The sequence below is a fragment of the Periplaneta americana genome, chromosome 5 (genome assembly GCF_040183065.1).
Source record: "Periplaneta americana isolate PAMFEO1 chromosome 5, P.americana_PAMFEO1_priV1, whole genome shotgun sequence".
NCBI classification, from domain to species: Eukaryota; Metazoa; Arthropoda; class Insecta; order Blattodea; family Blattidae; genus Periplaneta; species Periplaneta americana.
Window position 1 is genome coordinate 12,437,202 of NC_091121.1, and position 21,427 is coordinate 12,458,628.

Consider the following 21,427-nt stretch of genomic DNA (forward strand, 5'->3'; position numbering starts at 1 on the left):
TGATTCTGCATTATATTGTAGATATGACATGCATAAATACACACAAAAAATTTCATTACAGAATGTTGGATACTTTTTGAGTTATGAGGGAAATGCTTCATTACTGCACAGTGAACTTTGAAAAAAAATAAATACCAGTAAATAAATAATTTTTTAAAAATCGTAAAAACATGTTTTTATCATATAACAAGACAGTGTTTTACACATACTAATTTTCATTATTGTACAAGATAGAATAATGGAGAAGAAAAAATGTTTAATATTTCCAAAATTTTACTCCTTTAAGCTGTACCTAGCCCCTTAAATTCTTCAATTACCCCCATTACAGGTCAAATGTAAAAGGTATTTCTCAATTTCAGGTTGATGCAAAATTTCTTCGAAATCAGAGATTTGCAAAGAAACACAATTTGAAGCCTGCGGAGCAAAAGAAGAGAGCAGAAGAAAGGAAAGCCTCTAATGCGTGATTGTATAAATAATGCTACAATAAAATAAAACTTTGGTAAAAATGTTTATTAATGCAAATAATATACATAAATCCTTGCCAGTGTAACTTCCATCATAATGTAAGCACTTTTGCGTTCTTGAATCTTGGCAGAATTATTATTATATCGATCAGCCCATGCAAATATCAAGTGATTTACAATTCATTTTAATATATCAATATGCCTGGTAAATTATTAATAAGTATTTAATGAATTTCAAGTGGTACAAAATTGTACTCCCTTTAGCTAGAAGTAACTTTTGCTTCTCTTAGGTCATCTTGAGTGTCTTAAAACTTTCTCACACATTTCATATTAATAAAAGCAGGCCCAGATCACTTATTTTCTATAGATAAGAACAATAACTGCATATGCAATAGCTACCATGGAAGAGAAATGTGTGCAAATTACAGCAGCATGTGTAAGACTTAGGACAGCATCTGATAAGTTTCTTTTTCTCCCTCAGCATTACTCCAAACGTTGAAAATTCACAATGTACTGTGGCTCAACATATCTTACCGATTTCATATTAATTGATTTAAAAACTTACCACTTAACCAAAAAATAAAAATAAAGAGTATCAAAACAAAGGAGCTTGTACATTTTCAGTTACTCAGACTATACTGTCCTCACACACCAACAATAGTGAAACTGCCTTTGTATACAAGTAGAAAGAAGTTACACTTGCCATATATAAATACCTGTCCAAACTAACCTTTCCTATGGACGCACATTTCGTAAGGTTTTGAGTGTACCATGTAAATGACTTCAGTAAATATTTTGTAAGGTTTTACCGTGTAAATCATAATAACTGTTTCAGTTCTTGGCTTATAGTCTCCGACCTAATACACCTCTTAATTGCAAGTTCACAGTCCTCTGAACTAGAACTATTGTTCTGAATTCACTCACATAATGTCAATAAATTTATCTAGTTTTACAGTTGCGTTCGTAACTCTCTTTGTCTTCCAAAGTAGTGTTGAAGATTTCGTCTTCTTGAGTGGCACTGATTTAAATTTTAGACTTGGTACTGGAAACTCGTCAGCTTTAGAATGGCCTCCCAAACCATCATATGCTGCTTCAGGATTTGCAGATCCTGAAAAACGTGATACTGTAAGACCTGGCCTCTTAAATATGCTGTAGTTCTTATCGGAAGGGTGCCGGAGGTTAGAAGCTTGAGGTCTTGTCGAGAGTATCCTAGGGTGTTCCTTACTGGGGTAGGTATTTTTCCTTGGTTCTGTTGTATGCTCTGATGCTTTGGAGTCTGGGGACATGAGGTCGTAAATCTGATCATCCATCTGCAAAGAATGAGAAGTGACAATTCATGAAACATGACTGTATCTTTTAAAAATCCATAGCATTGCTTACTTTGGAATGAAAGTAAATCCTCAGGTCTTGTGTCATAGACTTGTGGGATGTAAAAAAAATCCTTACATAAAATTACTGCAAGTGTGAGTTACAGAGGTGAGGTACACAACACATGCGTACAGTTAAGAGTAAAATTACAGCATTTTTTTTTCTATTTATAGCAAACATATTTTTTAAAAATAACATTTTATAACATTAATTTAAATCCTGTTTTGCTATTTTATATATTTTAAGGCCTGGTTTCTTCAACCTTTGTTAAAATGCACCTAACATAGTGTTAATTAACTGTAAGTTAAAAGTATGAATTGCTGTTAAAAATATTGCGTTTCTTCAACTTTACATTTCACATTTTAACATTCTATTTGTTAACTCTCTGTTAGAACCAGAGATTCTAGAATTTAACCATAACCTATAACCAAGTATAGGCTCACTTCTGTTTTCTGAACTCTGACAATTGTGATTCTCGCTTGTTTCCGTTGTTTCATTCAGAGAGAATAGAAGTCTTTCTATTCTCTCAGGTTTGATTGCTGCTTCTTTCCTCGTCTATAACAATAGCGTGGAGTGGCGTATTGGTTTTGCTGTTATGAAATCGAAAACACTGGACCAAAAAGAAATCGTGGGACTAATTTCTCTTTGTTAGAAAGAAACCTTCTGCTGGAAATTATTTCGCAGTATAAACCAATTAATGAGAATAAACAAACAAACGGATCTAAGTTGAAAGCGAAAAGTGAGGCTTGGCAGAAAATAGCCTATATCTTTGTATGAACTTCTGGTCTGTCAAATCACAGAAATCATCCGTTCTGTTTATGTATCCATGGATATCATTTTCTAAATAATCCAGATATATAAATTCAGCATCTAACATACCAACCATATTGAATGCTTCTATGCTAACAGAGAGTTAAATGATTTAACTGCATGAAATTGGGCAGTTAAATTAACATAGGCTTTAACAGCCTATTAGTACTAGCAGTAGTTGAAGAAATGCTTCGACTGTTAAGTTTACAGTTAAAATGGAATAACACACTGTTATAATTTAACAAAGGTTGAAGAAACCGGGCCAATGGAAGTAAGATATAAACCTAAATGTTACAGTGTTTAGTTAAATAATTATGGCTTTCTGAAAAAAAAAAGTATTTTTAACATGGGGTGCAGTTTTGATGTGTTTTTCTATCTCTCTTTTTCTCTCCACTCAGTCGAATATTACACATGCCACACATTAAAATGGTCCTTGACATAAAATTTATGTTTCTCTATGCATTTGATCACATGTGCAGAGGATGATCCATTTTACTATAATAATATAATATTGAAGAAAGTTTGCGTTTAAATTCAATGGCAAAAAATCAACAACCGAAATATTATAAACAGCTGGTGCCCCCTCCCCCCCTTCACCTCTGCACAAGAATAGTGTCCGTGTCAGAGAGTATCAGAATATACTCTCTGGTCCACATGCTTTGTACTAGACAAAAGTAAAAATCAATATTGCGCATGTGCGGTTCATGGTATGCCAGACCACAAAAATGAAGTTCCTGGCCATGTTCTAAAAAACGAAACAAAATCAGAAAAATTGATTCAAATTGAAATCATGCATTCTTTGAAATCATACGTGTTTCGCTTAAAATACAATTTGGTGTGGCAAAATTACAGTTTATTTTTTGAATACGTATGTTTACAAAACGAGGCCGTAGGACAAAATATAGCAACCCTACAAACAAAATAAAATAATTTTTATTTTTGAGGAATACGGGATGGAAATTTCAATTAATAAAACTAAAGTAATGGGATTCATCGGAAAACATTATCTCCACAGCAAAATTTGCCTTTATAATAAACCTGTAGAATAGGTCTCATGTTTTAAATATTTGGGTTATCTTCTGAGCTATGAACAAGAAAAAGATATTTCTACAAAACTGAATTACTTTAACTATGCAATGAATACCATTAATAACATTTTCAAACTTTCTCTACCTACAAGGAATATACTTAGACTTATTTGCTGACAGGGGCAGAGGGACAAGTGGTAAGCTCATCACCTTAAATGCCACCTAGTATGCAACTAAGATATTACTAAGTTAACTTGAGAGAGGAGGAATTTGGTCCAGAGGTTCTAATTTAGGCTTGGAGGTCTTTAATGTTCTGGAAAACTCCAACACAAGACACACGGCTTGTCCCTCCCAGAAGAATTGCACTACAGATTTTTGTATCCTGAAAAATCCACTGACCCCAGTTGGGTTTGAACTCGCAACCCTCGAGTCTAGATGAGAGCGGTTTACTCCTAGACCAGTGGGTCGACAAAACCTTTTTATAACAGAAACATAATTATGAATCTATTATAGACAGGTTTTACTGTACAATATTTGCAAAGTGCAGAGAATTTTTTTTATTGCCGAATTCTGTTTCGCCTTACCACTTTTGTTGGTGTGTCTGCTGCATTAGGATCCGTCAGTTTTGGTCTCTTGGCTGCTTCAGGTAAGGGGCTCTCCAAGATAAGTCTCCGAAGGGCACTATCTCGAGGATTTTTTCCACTTGGAGATGAGATGGCTTTCTCTAAATCACGCACTTTTTTCTGTAGGCCTCTCATCTCTTGTTCCATATGTTTCATATCGTCTTCGTACTGTTTATTCTGCTTCGTCTTCACATTTAGTTCTTCAGTTAATTTGTCTCTTTCTAAATTTGCAATACTTAAATCTCGCTGGCAGGTTCTTAATCTCTCTCTCATGTCCCGTTTTTTCTCTGATGATACTTGCATTTCTCTAAAATAAAAAAGAAACCTTATTACTAGATTTACAAAATTGATGACATGTCTGAAAATACGAGTCTTGTTGATGAATTTTTAAATTGTGGGGTAGAAAGTATTTTTCTTTATCTGTAAGGTGATTTAGCATGATTTTGTAACAGAACTGAAAATGCGAATTTCCTATCAAATTGCGATATCACGAGAAAAATGCTATTTAATAGCAATTTATCAGTAAAATGCTAATTTTCAAGTGAAAAGTGCATTGTGTATATTATATACACACAACTGCTCATGAAGGAATAAAAAAGATGCTAATTTTGGAAAAATAATGCTAATTTTGAGAAAAATAGATTCTAATTTTGTTGAAAATAGATGCTTAAAATTCAGGTCCTATCTACGACTGGATAAACGAAAGTTCATATAGTTTTCTAACCCAATATGAAAATGTTGGTTCTTTGACCTAAAGTCTTTCTTGGAGTAACATGCTTAAATATGTAATTACTTATCATACATAAATTTTCCCTGTGGTACACCATAGTTGGATCTGTATTATACCACAGTCTACTATATACAGTAACGAAGCTCAATATGTAGCAAATATGCAAACATTAGATAGTTGCTCACCACTAGGATCGCTAATATCGCCTCATTACAGGCAATGCAAAATAGTACCGTCACAGTCTATTGTTTCTAGCACCCTCAAAACTCAAGCTTCGTGACTGTATATAGTAGACTGTGATTATACCAAGTTGACATGGTTAATGAACCAATTAGTACAATTACTGCAGAGAGAACAGAAGTGTCTCACGAAAATCTTGTCTAAATATTGTCTTTATCCACCAGTCACTAGGATTTGCACCCAGGTTTCCAAAGTGGAAAGCTGACAACATTTGGCTAAGTGTATCACACTCATAGTCTGAATCTTCTTACTTTATAACGCAAGGGTGAAATCTAACCATTTCCCCCTTATTACTACATATGATTGTGGATTATAGTGATTTTCTAGTTGTCAGGTCGAATTTTCTTTTGCCAACTGTGTTTCGAATTTCGGTACACTGACAAATACTACAACTGGCAGTTAAATTACTTTCTGTTATGTTCACAGCACTGTTTGCCTTTAAAGAAGCTGCACCAATGTTCATGAAACAAAAGTTACTAGCAAGCATTATTTGAAATCAATCAATTAATAATAAGTAATATAGTAATCATTTAATAAATAAACAGTATACTTTGTAAGGTGTATTCGGTTTTTGGAGTTCATACTAATCGTTTCATGTGGTCAAACAAAATAAACTTTTAGGTTAGATCATATGAATCATACAAGCATTTAGTCAAACCAATGAATTTTAAGCTGCCAGAAAAAATACATTTTAATGCTAGATCAATCAGTAATATTTATTATTGTTGCAATGCTATTATTATTATTATTGTTTCAGCACATAGCATTGTGATTTTACCTGCTTTGGTGCTATCTGCAATAGGTGGCAATATTGAAAAGACAGACATATTAACTTTTTAGGAAGTAATCTTTTTTGAACCGCACTACAGACATTTACTGAAAGACATGACCACTTTTAATGCAATACAAAAAGGAATGAATAGGAAACCAACTGAAAATCAAATCTCATATGATCTCTTGGCTTTTAAACTATTTATAACTAGTAAGAATTACAGAACAAAAAATAGATTTTTCTGACACACTTTTTTTTCTCTCTCTATCTCCAGGATTAAACTATTACATATACTAATATGCAAATATAAGTCAATTACCTTTTCAAAACTGATACATATGTTGCTAAAGATTTTACGGAATCATACGAATCTCCATATTTTTCCAGCATATTTTCAACATCGGCCACTGTTCCTTGGACAATTATTTGAACACTGAAACAAAATAAATATTCATATGTTACATTAAAAATCTGAGAATGCACATAATTATGCAGTACAATTCTCTATGACTTACAGCATATACATTACAAGTCTCATTTTCAAACTGTACTTTGTGGACCTTGTATATGTACGTATGTTCAGCCAACAGTCTAAAGACTGGTTGGAACCTCGTGATACCAATAAGGCATCACCCATGAGGCAACTAAGTTCAATCAGAGGCAATTAATTTGTGGATCTTCTAAGCCAAGATAATGGTTGGGATACTTAATACCTTCAGCTAGGTTTGAACTATAGGGGGGGGGGGGGGAAGCAGGAGGTCTGTATGTAAAGGTATGATCACACGTCGCTACTTTTGCAGCGCTGCAGTACAAAAAACTGCACAACTTTCGTACTGCGACGTGTGAACAATGGTGCAACCTGAAAAGTAGCGGCTGCCGAACCTGCTGCCCACTACTTTTCCATGCTATGTGCAACTTAAAAGTAGCGACGTGTGAACAGGGTTCTCAGGGTTGCAGCCGCAGCATTTTTGATATCGGTTTTGTTGAAACTTTTGCTGCGGTTGCAACCAGTGTTACCACCCAAATGTGTCAATCATACTTTTATTGTTTGGATATATTTTAATGTTAAATGTGATGAAAATAAATTATTTGTAACAGTTATTACATACACAACACAGTCTGAGCATAATTGGTAACGATATAATTCATTTTTTAAATTTTCCGTAGCGTAGTTCCAAACAGGAGGATTGCCAACATTGATTACGAGAATATACTGTTGGTTATCATTTAAGTATATAGGCGTTTTTAAAAGCTTTATAGTAAAAATAATGTCAATTTCTGAATACCAGATACGACAGAAAAGCAAATAATAGATAAGTAAGCTTTCGCATGAGTTTCTTAATAATGCGAACATAACCACAAAATGTATATTGAGAAGTCAACACTGAGATGGAAACCTGCAGCATGAGTGCGGCTGCAAAAGTAGCGCCTTGCGTGTGAACAGACTCGCAACCTCCGGTTGCAACTTTTGCAGCACGAAAAGTAGCGTGCAGCACGCTACTTTTGGCTTACGTGTGAACACGACACACAACTTTTGCAGCTGCAGTATAAAAGTAGTGCTGTGTGACCGTACCTTAATACCCATGATGTTATGATATCATCTATCTGCAGACAATGAGATGTCAATACTTTAGGTAAGGGAAACAAAGTTGCCAACAGCATAACAAAATGAGGGAATATGCTCAGATATTCTGACAAAGAGCCCTCAACATGGACATCCAACTGACATATATAGACATACAGTTACATAACATCACCTAACCTATTTTAATGTTTTTAAAGTTAAACTCTATAATTTTATACCATTTAATATTTCATATTTTGTATTTATGTATATATATATATATATATATATATATATATATATATATATATATATATATATATACACACACACACAGATGTTGTTGTTTTCTAATGCGCACACACACACACACACACATATATATATATATATCATAGTTTTCGAGAAAAAAAGGCTGATACGGGGGTCTGAAACACTGGTGTACATATATATATATATATATATGATACTGGTTGTTCATAAAAAAATTCTGATAACCGAAACCTATGTAAAGAATCGATTGGTAGTAGTACCATTTCCCGTAATAAACCGGAAATAGAGGTACCTGTGGTCATATATATATATATATATATATATATATATATATATATATTTATATATTTCATTATAACTTCATTACATGTGATCAAGTACACACCAATTCGCAGACCTGAAAATGTTCGAAACATGAAGGTAAACATTAGTCTGAAGTTGTAAAATAAATGTAAAAAAAATGATGAATTAATTGATGGAAACATAAAAAATAGGCCTATTTAATTGCATTAAGTAGCAGTAAATCTGACAGCACAAGTGAATAGACCTACCTTTTCAAATCATTAAATTCTTTGCGTAATCTCCTTGCTTCATCTTGAGCATCTTCTATAGCTTTGGTCTGAGTTTGCAGATGTTTGATTTGCTCTCTCTGCGCTGACAATGTTGATTTTAAAGTACGAATATCTTTCTCCTGTGATTTTATTTCATCTCTGGAAGAAAGAAAGTTAAAGACAATAAACAATGTCTACAGTCAGGCAATGTCTAGGAATGTCACCCCCAAATCATTGGAGGAAAAACTGAGTATCAGTGTATAAAACTACTTAAACACAATCAAATTTTCATCAAATTCAATGGTTCACAAGACTTTTCAGAACTTGTCAATACTCTACTTTAAAAGTATTTGATTGTCTTGAAAGTAACTAAGAACATGTTTTAAAATTGATCAAAAACTTGGAAATAAAATTGTTTGAAAGAATTGACATTGGGATTCGAAAATATTGTGATGCCAAGAACCAAAAAAAACGTTGCTGCATCCTGGTCAAGAAAAGATGTTTGAGGACAATAATATGGGGAAACTGCAAGAAAGATAGGCAGATATTTTAAGTACCCATACCGGGGACATGTATTTTTTGAATGAAGAAGATCCTAACCTACATTTTATTTAGGCAAATACTTACTTACAAATGGCTTTTAGAGAACCTGGAGGTTCATTGCCACCTTCATATAAGCCCCACCATTGGTCCCTATCCTGAGCAAGATTAATCCAGTACCTAACATCGTATCCCACCTCCCTCAAATCCATTTTAATATTATTCTCCCATCTACGTCTGACTTCCCCAAAGGTCTTTTTCCCTCAGGTCTTCCAACTAACATTCTATATGCATTTCAGCATTCACCCATACATGCTACATGCTCTGCCTATCTCAAACGTTTGGATTTAATGTTCCTAATACGTGAAGAATACAATGCATACAGTTCTGCGTTGTGCAACTTTCTCCATTCTCCTGTAACTTCATTTCCCTGGCCCCAAATATTTTCCTAAGCACTTATTCTCGAACACTCTCAACTTCTGTTCCTCTCAAAGTGAGAGTCCAGAGGAAAAACAATTGTTTGTATAAATCTGAAATCTGATTAGTGTAATATGTATCTAGTCAACGATGTATGCAATGGAGGGGGAAAGGAACTGGCCACCCTAATCCATTATCTCCTGGCTTAGTTGCCTGAGTGATGCCTTATTGGTGTCACTTGTGAGGTTCAATTACCTATTTTCGGACAATAACTAAACAACAATATTCATTTTAGGGTACCGTACAGTTAACTAATACAAATAATACTTCATATAACCTAGTTATTCTCTAAAGGATTTACAATTAATTTTTTATATTTGGTAGGTAGGCCTACATAGGTTACAGTGAAGTTGAAGGACAAGTTTGAAAATCTGGCCAAATCTTTAGTAATATGAAACAGTCTTTGACAAATCCTTTTCAATAGTGATGAATCTTTGACAAGTTTTTTTGCAAAGTACTATTGAATTGGAAGAAAAATTTGATCGTGTAGCTGAAGTCTGTAGAGACAACGAGAAACAAAACTGCCTACAATTAAAATCTCTCGTAGACCTGTAGTACTGAGACTTACCCCTCTAATCGTAATTTGAAACTTGTGTGTTTGTCTCATAAAATGCTCTTTAACGAACTTGTCTTCATACTAAGATGTGTCTTGTTCTTACCTCAGTCCACTATTTTGTGTATTTAATTTCTTATTTTCTTCGGAAACATTTTTAATATCTTGATCTTTGAGACGAATCTGAAATGTCAGACTATCTATCTTATTGCGTAACAGACTAGCATCTTCTTCAGGTTCACAAGTCGCTACATTAAAATATAATCGGTGAACTGATTTATCAGTTGTTTTGCTTCTACACTCCGGACAGGACTGTGATCTAGAAAAAGAATAAGTGTTGCACTACATAAGCCTCCAAAATGTGAATTTGTCTCTATTAGGCCTATTTAAGAAAATATCTACAGTATATATGCAGTAATTCAAATGTTTCCTACAATCTACCTTACTGACTATTTAATTAATTCATTATAGTACGGTACCATTAAAGTATTGCAATAGGCCTATATCATATTTGTCACGCTCTTGTTGTTTGTAATAATAATAATAACAATACTGTATATAGTAGCATAATTTATGAAAATAAAAGGGTAAACGTCTAGTTTGCTTAGATCAGTTTCACATGTTTCGTGCACCATATCAAAGTGAGAAGGGACTCCCACAAAATGTAGTAAGTAGGCTATCTACGCCTATAAAGGAAAATTTGTAGGATAAGTGGAGTACGTAAACTAGACAAGTATGTAAATCAGTTTCCCCTTTACTTACTCGCAATGCACATAAAATAAATAAAGGCCAATCTTCGATATCACACCGCATACGGGACTAACGTTTGATTTGCGTTTTGTTATGGATTAGATGGGTTAAATGAGGGGATGGCTAAGTGACATGAGACAGAGGTAGGCCTATATGACAAGGTTCGTGGGTTAGTTTAGGGAATATCTAAGTGTCATGAAGCACAGCAATGCGAAAAAGTTTCAATTCCACAATAATTCAGAAGAATTTAAGAAATCACAATTCTAGGTTAATAAAGCAAACGGTTTATGTCTACCTTTCAATCCACTGGATCAAACACACATAATGGAACAAATGTCCACATTGAGTTACAAAAACGTCAGATGTGGGAACGAATAAATCACTGCAAATGGAACAACTTATATGCATGATTATAAAAAAATATATTAAATTGTTAAGCCTTTACAAATAAAACTATCTTCTGCAGCTACAGCATCATTACACACAACGCGCCACAAAGACAAATCAAACATGTTACAAGACAACTTAGAAGGGTTGCCAATATGTCAGAAAAATATTTCTCTTATCCGAAGCAGATAATATCCTTCACGATCATAAAAAATCCCTACTTTTCCCGCTGGATGTAGAACTGTGTATCAATTCAGCCAACTCCGAAAGTGTTTGCACCTTACGAAAAAGGCGGTAATTGTAAAAAATGACACATAGTGTTAAGCAAAAGAATTGGTGCTAAAAATTACTATGCACTCTAGCTCTTAGTTTTATTTTATGTCATCAATTTGTTTAATTAATTATTGTTTAATAAAGAAGGAAAAGGGGAACGGTTTGTATATTAGCTAAAAATATTTAAAATTAATCCTACGCAAAAAAAAAAGTAGTGCGAGAGATGGTAAAAAAGAGGTAGGAGTTCTACTCCGAATTTGAGTTCAAGACGGGTTGTGAATCGTTATTTCCTAATACTCAATAATTTTAATGATATATTAATCGAACGAATGATAATATTATACCGGTGTTTCTAGAATTTGTGTACCTGTTAATGTGCTCAAAAAATACGATTTATTTGTGAACTCTGATTAAAAACTGAACAAAATGTGAATGGGGAATTCTACAGCCTCAACTCATGGGATAATGTAAGTAAAAAATGAACATTCATTTCAGGTTGTAGTTCTATATAATATTAAACTAGAAATGTACTTATAAGAAGAGAAGGAAGGTTTTATGGCCTTAACTCTGCCAGTATATTAGCTAAAAATATTTAAAATTAAACCTACGCAAAAAAAAAGTAGTGCGAAAGAGGGTAAAAAAGAGGTAGTAGTTCTGCTCCGAATTTGAGTTCAAGACGGGTTGTGAATCGTTACTTCCTAATCCTCAATAATTTTAGTGATATGTTAATCGAACGAGTGATAATATTATACCGGTGTTTCTAGAATTTGTGTAGGTACCTGTTAATGTGCTCAAAAATACGATTTATTTGTGAACTCTGATTAAAAACTGAACAAAATGTGAATGGGGAATTCTACAGCCTCAACTCATGGGATAATGTAAGTAAAAAATGAACATTCATTTCAGGTTGTAGTTCTATATAATATTAAACTAGAAATGTACTTATAAGAAGAGAAGGAAGGTTTTATGGCCTTAACTCTGCCAGTACCGTGGGGAGCTCACGTGATCAGCCCTGGTTGGAATGTGGAGTAATGCCTTTCCCACACGCAGGCAACAGCCAGCGTAACGCCATTCTTTCTTGCAGAATACGACAAAATGACATTCAACAATACCTCTCCACACCGCACTCAATTAAAATACATCTCGTCAGCTCCCCACATTCGAAATAAATCTTCTGTTACTACTTATAACCGAATAAGTAACCCATTTTTATGACGCATCCCAGTTATAGAAGTATAGGCCTACACGTATTATGGAGCCTGCCTATGTCCATAGCAGATAGACAAATGAAAAAAAAAAATAAATAAATAACTCTCCATACTAACGGAAAGGTTGTGAGAACTTACTTGGAATTCTGTAGTCAGCAACGGGCAAGCCATCTTGCCAGAAATTCACGATACATTACCGTATTTATTTTAAGTACATTTTATCATTGGCGGTCAGCCTCTTTACAGTCTACTCTTCAGTGGGGAAGTATGTTCCCTGGACCTCTGTTGCGGAAAGATGGCGGTCTAGCCGATCCTTATTACATTATGGTGCAAGGTGTCCCGATTTTCACATAAAAATCCCGCGCTCCACTTCGAATCGAGACGGGACTTAACATTACCTGTAATTATTATAATTTTGCCATTACTTAATAACTATTTTCGTCTAAGTAATTACCGGTACATTAAATTTAAATTAATTTACGCAACAATGCAGAAAAGTTTTTTAAAGAGTGGTGTAAGTAAGGAAGCAGACGATGTAATTAAGACGGAAATAAACTTTTTATATCACTGTGTCAAGCATTCTCATAACTATCAGCTGGTTGTGTAGGATAATTATTTCGTGATTCTAAGATAGCAAGTAAATACAGTTGTGGAAACAAAGCTGACAGAAATAATTAAAAATATCTTATGGCACCATACTTCAGGATATCAAAAATGAAAAAAATGTTTGGCGTTAAAAAATATGCATAAAAAAGAAACAATAGGCCTAAAACATTTTCATTACTATTGAGATACTTTACTACTCTACTAAGCAAGGAATATAAACAAAATGTTTTTTTTTTCTTTTTTTTTTTATAATTTATATGGTGAAGATTCTGCAACTACAAAAACTGCCCATTATAAATAATAAAAAAAAAGATAACTTGTTTTACCTCTGATTGAGGTTCTGGCTGATTATATATATATATATATATATATATATTATCAATCAATCAAACTCCTGTATCTCCTCATGAGGAGCATAGGGCATTCAAAAAGTGCCTCCATTGGACCCTATTTGTAGTCAACTTCTTCACTTCGCTCCATGTTTTCCCCTCCCTAGCAATTTCTTCCAAAACTGTTCTCTTCCATGTATTTTTTGGCCTTCCTCTTATCTATTATCAGGCAGTACTTAAATCTCACTTGACGATATATGTAAGAGGAAGAACAATTGTTTGTATGCATCTGAAGTCTGGTTTGTGGAATATGTAGCTAATCAGTGATGTATGCTGATGTTGGTGTTATTTATGAGGTTCAAACCTGTCTTTGGACAGTTGACTAAACAGCAACAACTTATGTTTTACAAACAGTTGGTGTTGTGTTGATAATGCTTCAGTGAATTTTGGAAAGAACAGTCTACACTGCTTTGAAGGAACATAATTAAAATATAGGCTAGTTGCTATTAGCTGCCCAAAACATTTGCTCAATAATTGCGTCAAACATGATTGTACTTATTGACTTTTAAGGAACCCAGAGGTTCATTGCCGCCCTCACATAAGCCCACCATTGGTCCCTATCCTCTATCCTGAGCAAGATTAATCCAGTATATCATATCCCACCTCCCTCAAATCCATTTTAATATTATCTTCCCATCTACGTCTCAGCCTCCCTAAAGGTATTTTTCCCTCCGGCCTCCCAACCAACACTCTATATGCATTTCTGGATTCGCCCATATGTGCAACATGCCCTGCCCATCTCAAATGTCTGGACTTAATGTTCGTAATTATGTCAGGTGAAGAATACAATGCGTGCAGTTCTGTGTTGTGTACTTTCTCCATTCTCCTGTAACTTCATCCGTCTTAGCCCCAAATGTTTTCCTAAGCACCTTATTCTCAAACACCCTTAACCTATGTTCCTCTCTCAAAGTGAGAGTCCAAGTTTCACAACCATAAAGAACAACCAGTAATATAACTGTTTTATAAATTCTAACTTCCAGATTTTTTGACAGCAGACTGGATGATAAAAGCTTCTCAATCGAATAATAATAGGCATTTCCCATATTTATTCTGTGTTTAATTTCCTCCCCCTGTATCATTTATATTTGTTACTGTTGCTCGCAGGTATTTTAATTTTTCCACCTCTTCAAAGGATAAATTTTCAACTTTTATATTTCCACTTCGTACAATATTCCTGTCACGAGACATAATCATATACTGTACTTTGTCTTTTTGGGATTTACTTTCAAACCTATCTCTTTACTTGCTTCAAGTAAAATTCCTGTATTTTCCCTAATCGTTTGTGGATTTTCTCCTAACATATTCACGTCATCTGCACAGACAAGCAGCTGATGTAATCTATTCAATTCCAAGCCCTCTCTGATGTCCTGGACTTTCCTAATGGCATACTCTAGACCGAAGTTAAAACGTAAAGGTGATAATGCATCTCCTTGCTTTAGCCCACAATGAATTGGAAACGCATCTGACCTATACGGACTGTGCTGTACGTTTCCCTGAGACACATTTTAATTAATTGAACTAATTTCTTGGGAATACCAAATTTAATAAGAATATCACATAAAACTTCTCTCGTAACCGAGTCATATGCCTTTTTGAAATCTATGAATAACTGATGCACTGTACCCTTATACTCCCATTTTTTTCTCTCCATTATCTGTCGATAATGGTAGTTCTGAATCGGTTTCATTTCAAATACCTGGTCTGAACACATTCCTGACGTCATATCCGATGTTTGTAGCGATGTGCAAGAATTGTATCCCAGTAAATAGTTGTGAAAAAATCCACATGAGGTAGATCTCTTAAATTTTACAAACATAACTCCTTCAAACTGAGGCCAGACATAGACAGTTTCTCTCTTTGGTCCACTAAGAATTGACAAGAGAGAAAAGCAGGGTAATTTATGATTTCCTACAATGCCTGGCGAGATTCAGGACACACACCTAAAAAGCAGGACATGTCCGGCAAAATCTGGACATTTGGTAATCGTATGCGAATGTTAACTCTCACTCAAAAGTGATATTTGTAATATGTTGGCATCTGCTAACAATATACAGGGAAACAAGCAAAATTTCACTGACTGGTTTGTAACCATGTATGAAACCTGGGTTCACTACTGTGACCTGGAGATTGAACTGGAAACTATGGAGTGGAGGCATAAAGGTTCTTCACCTTTCCGCGAATTCAAAACACAACCATCTGCAGGCAAAGTTAGGATAGCATAAAAGCTTCTTGGCATACTAAAAGAGTAACATGGGCGCTAGAAAAAAGGCGAGTTGTGATAGAAAGAGAAACCAAGATTCAGGAAATGATAGGGAAGAAAGTAGTGAAAAGAATAAGGGTGCAAGTGTAAGTGGACATCTAGTATGTGAAAGTGAAAGCGTGGGGGAAAAAATAAAAGAGGAATAGAAGAAGAAATAAATAGAAAGACAGACAAAAACAGAAATAAGGCAGAGACGAACAGTAAAGAAAGGTCAGAACCTGCGACAGCTGAGGATATAGCAGAGGTATTTGATACGTTTAAAAAAATGTGGATGTGATCAAAAATGCAAATAAAGTGAAACTAGAAAAGATCAAGAAGTATAGGGGAGACAAAAAGTGTATAAGCAGATGTGTAGAATAAAATATAGCCGAGTAGGCTATTTATAGGAAGTGAGAATAGTGACAATGGATTAAGTGTAAGCAGAATAGTGAGAAAGTGAAAGTGAGCGCAAATAGGAATGAGAGAAAATAGTGAGTAAGGGTTAAGAGAAGTGAACAAGTGACAACATAAAATTAGTACTAACATTTGAACGTTGGAACAGTAAATGAATATAAGAGAAAGACAGGAGAAAAGGTCAAAGAACAAATAGGACAAATAATTCAATATGATAATTTATGAAGATAAATTGAAATTGAGATTTTAGTGAATAGTAGTTAGAGGATAAAGGGGGTGTGAAAGTAGTATGGAATATTAGATGTATTAGGATTAAGGAACAAATAGAGAATAGCAAATGAAATGTAGGAGAAATACTGAAGGAGAGTTTGACCAAATAACAAAAAAGGTACATAGTGTAATTGAGAGTATTTGTGTAGACGTGTACTGCAAATAATGTGTTATTGTAATAACATGTTAATGGTGGCACCGGATACAGAAATGTGAGGTACACCATTACATGTAAAGAAGTGCTGTGACGAAATATATATATCATATATACTAAAAGAGTGATCATGATCAATTATTTACAATCACAGGCATTTATTATATGCTTATTTAGCATCTAGAGAAAGCAGCTCCCCCACCTCCCGCATTGCTATGGCTGCAACTGATGGATAATCACGAAATCCAGCGTTGCCAGACTAGCAACATTAAAATCCACTCATGTAACAACCAAATTTCACACAAGACTTCAGAATACATAACACAAGAAATACTGAAATCAGAAGTAAACAATGAAATAATGAAACAATTGTCTTTAGAGACAATTAATAATAGGTACCCTCCACAAAATTGGCTTCATTTATACACCGATGGATCCTTGATCTCCAGGGAACAAGGTGCAGGTGGTACGTGCTGTCTCTTCTCACTTTATAGATCTCTTGGGTATGGAACAAGTTTTGATGGAGAAATCACTCCAATAAGTGAAAGTCTCAAGAATCTTCTCTGCCACATCAATAAATTAAAAAATGCAGTTATATTGTCAGACTCCAAAGCAGCTATTCTATCAATAGTCTCTAAACACACACTTTCGTCTCAAATAGCAGAAATAAATAAAATGCTCTCTCAACTAATAACATTCAATAAAAGAATTGTATTCCAATGGATACCATCCCACTGTGGAATCCTGGGAAATGAGAATGCGGATGCTTTAGCAAAGAAGGGCAGCACTGCTACTTACAGACCTGTTACTAAATCTACATATTACTCTGTGAAAAGATTTATTAAATCTACATACTTAGACTTCAACAAACAAAATTTGATAACACAATCTCAAGGGAAAAATGGAGCTCTCTGTATCATAATCCACAGTTAATTCCCGATTTACCACGCAAATCGTCTGTAGCTGCATTTAGATTGGCAACAGGCCATGATTGTTTGGCCAAGCATCTGCATAGAATTGGAATATATCAGTCTCCTAACTGTCCATTGTGCAACTCAAACCAAGAAATGGATTCAGAACATCTCAAAATCTGTGCGTCAGTGGCTGGTCATGATAATATCCTTGAAAAATATTGGAGTGCAAGAGGTCAAATGACTTTATTGTCAAATGCCTGGCATTAGAAAACAACAACATTTTTGTGCACTATAATCATGCAGAATATATAGCTATGTTAATCAATTAAATATAGCAGCTTTCTAGATCCAATGCTGGTCTAGTCTTCCTGTGGTATTCACACTTTTATTATCACTACAATACTTAAAAAAATAGGTCTATCTTTCATTGCATAAAAGATGTTTATATAGTGTTTAAACTTATGTGTGTATTGTGCATATAATATATTATTAACCTATTTATATTCAGTATTATTTGTTTAAATCAGACATTTGAGAGGGGCAGGGATGTAGCATTATGAGCAAATCCAGAAATGCATTACAGTGTTAGTTGGGAGGTTGGAGGGGAAAAAAGACCTTTTGGGAGGCAGAGACGTAGATGGGAGGATAATATTAAAATGGATTTCAGAATGGTGGGTATATGGTAGAGACTGGATTAATCTTGCTCAGGATAGGGACCAATGACGGGCTTATGTGAGGGCGACAATGAACCTCTGGATTCTCTAAAAGCCATTTGTAAGTATTGTTTATTTAAATACAGTGTACATTAAGCAATTTAATGTTAGGTAGGCTAATACTTACTTAGTTACTGGCTTTTAAGGAACCTGGAGGTTCATTGCCGCCCTCACATAAGCCCGCCATTGGTTCCTATCCTGAGCAAGGTGAATCCAATCTCTACCATCATATCCCATATGTGCTACATGCCCTGCCCATCTCAAACGTCCGAATTTAATGTTCCTAATTATGTCAGGTGAAGAATACAATGCGTGCAGCTCTGCGTTGTGTAACTTTCTCCATTCTCCTGTAACTTATTAGGTAGGCTAATAGAAAGTATATTTGTTACAGGTCGTATATGGAACAGATTAGAGAGACAGGAAAAACCAGAAAGTAGACAAGTGACTAAGCTTATTGTTACTTTCTCACCTACCCTCCTAACATGACTCGTGAAAAAAATCTGTTCTCCAAGCCAACACCATTCCTCTCAAATTCATTGTCAGACAGTTGTCAGAGTCCTTGAGCAGTGTTTAGTATTTCATTAACGTCGAATGGCCAGGAGAAAGTTTATTAAGTAAGAGTAAAAAAACCTTCAAACAGAATGGCAAGACCCAAGCTACTCCTACAGATTAAGATAATTAATCTAGAGTCAACTGTACTGGTATTTTGATATGCACATTTATTTTTTAATTAATTCGAAATTTTTGTGGACCTAGCTGTGTGAATTGCACACAGAATCCACACAGCCAATCATTCCACAAGGAAATAAAAATTCCATACATTTTGTGGAATTTCACACATTCTGGCAATACTGATGAAATCTAATGATACCACTATTTTCAAGGGCCATTTTCCTTAGAAATTAGCTGATCACTAATGCCTAGACTCTACTCTTAAAATTCTACAATTTCGAATGACTTTCGTTAAAAAAACAATGTTTTCAATTTTTTAGCCTGTTCCTTTTGCACAGAAGTCTAGAATTATTTTGTTTGCTATACTTCTTTCCTAAGTATATTCTACTGAAAAGGTTGTACAGTAAATAGCTATATGAAAATAAATTCCAGATAAAATAAAAACACACAGACTTAACAGCTCACATTATATTTGTTACACAGAATTTCAAACAGAACCAACATTAATTCAAAACGCAAGTCCTTCAAGATGGTTGAATTTATTTACAATATGACGAGGTAAAACACATTCTCCATTACACCTGCAAAGATTAAGAGAAAACAAATTAGTACTTCTATATACAAATGGAAAAAAAAGTGAATATTTTCTGTGGGAAGTGCACCAGCTTACATTCATTCATAGATGCAGATGTGAACATTAAGACTTGTTGTTGTTGGCAGCAATGTAATGGTACAGAACCACAAGTAGGAACAGTGTCACTCCCAGAACATTGGCGAACACCGCCAACTGGACATCAGTGATCATTCTGCAACACAAAGTTTATATTGGTAGCATTTGCATTTTGAGGAACCAATTATTCTGAGAGCCCAATGAAAGGAACTTTACAACTTCTGGGTTAAAAATTTTATGTACAAGTTCTACTGTTGCTCCCAGATATTTGAACTTCTCCACCTCTTCAAAAGATAAATTTCCAATTTTTATATTTCCATTTCGTACGATATTCTCGTCACGAGACATAACTCGAAATGATACTCGGGAGGAAATTAAACACAGAATAAATATGGGAAATGCCTGTTATTATTCGGTTGAGAAACTTTTATCATCCAGTCTGCTGTCGAAAAATCTGAAAGTTAGAATTTATAAAAGAGTTATATTACCGGTTGTTCTGTATGGTTGTGAAACTTGGACTCTCACTTTGAGAGAGGAACAGAGATTAAGGGTGTTTAAGAATAAGGTGCTTAGGAAAATATTTGGGGCTAAGAGGGATGAAGTTACAGGAGAATGGAGAAAGTTACACAACACAGAACTGCACGCATTGTATTCTTCACCTGACATAATTAGGAACATTAAATCCAGACGTTTGAGATGGGCAGGGCATGTAGCACATATGGGCGAATCCAGATATGCATATAGAGTGTTAGTTGGGATTCCGGAGGGAAAAAGACCTTTAGGGAGGCCCAGACGTAGATGGGAAGATATTATTAAAATGGATTTGAGGGAGGTGGGATATGATGATAGAGAATGGATTAATCTTGCTCAGGATAGGGACCAATGGCGGGCTTATGAGAGGGCGGCAATGAACCTCCGGGTTCCTTAAAAGCCAGTAAGTAAGTATGTATGTATGTACAAGTTCTACAGGGATGTCTTCATGTCACAGGAAATAGTTTATTCAGAGAATTTAATACAACAAAGGGATTGTTACAAGAATGTTCTACGTATATTACCATTATTTTTTAAACTACGAGTATAGCATTAGGAACTGGTCCAGGAAGTATAACACAATGGGAATTCCAATGAACCAACAATTTTTACACCAACTAGTTTATGTGGCTGACCAAATCAGGACACTGAAGATGCATTGTACATGATGAGAGAACTGGTAGGAGAGTATAAAAAATGGGGGCTAAATATAAATGATAAAAAACCGAATATCTAACCTTGAAGATGAAAGATGAAGGAAAGCTAGGGACTAAAGAAGAAGAAATTAAAGTGGTCAATAAATTTAAATATTTAAAGTCAATTTTAGAAGCTGATGGGAAAAGGCTGAAACTGAAATAAAGAATAAGTGAAGGAAGAAGTATGACCAACTCAGCTCTTTGAAGTAGGGATATTTTAAATAAAAAAAATCCTAATTTACAAGTCATTGGTGTTATGTTATAGGGGGCATAAGATAGAATACATGAAAACGATTAGGTATTAGCTATTGAAATGGACTTATGGCAGAGAGCAGGGAGGAAATCAACGAAAGAAAAAAATTAAAAATAAAAAAATTAGAGAAATTGGGAGGTAGAAAAGAACACTGTTGAAGGAATTGAAGAAAGAAGATTAAAACGGTTTGGGCACGTAAAGAAAATGAAAAATGTAAAAATACCGAAGATGATGCTAGAGTGGACTGCTGAGGGACGGAGAAAAAAGGAAAACCAAAAGAACAATGGATGGATGGC

General features: G+C 34.6%; 1 protein-coding gene across 1 annotated transcript; it reads right to left on the minus strand.

Moving 5' to 3' along the window:
* Positions 1 to 489: 489 nt before the first annotated feature.
* On the minus strand, positions 490 to 11,288 carry LOC138699471 (E3 ubiquitin-protein ligase TRAIP-like). Its single transcript, XM_069825378.1, has 6 exons — positions 11,039 to 11,288; positions 10,100 to 10,312; positions 8,424 to 8,582; positions 6,355 to 6,468; positions 4,255 to 4,600; positions 490 to 1,774 (listed from the first exon to the last, which is right to left on the minus strand). Exons 1-6 carry the CDS (start codon positions 11,149 to 11,151, stop codon positions 1,385 to 1,387), a joined length of 1,335 nt encoding a protein of 444 aa, XP_069681479.1. The 5' UTR covers positions 11,152 to 11,288; the 3' UTR covers positions 490 to 1,384.
* Between the last annotated feature and the right edge of the window lie 10,139 nt (positions 11,289 to 21,427).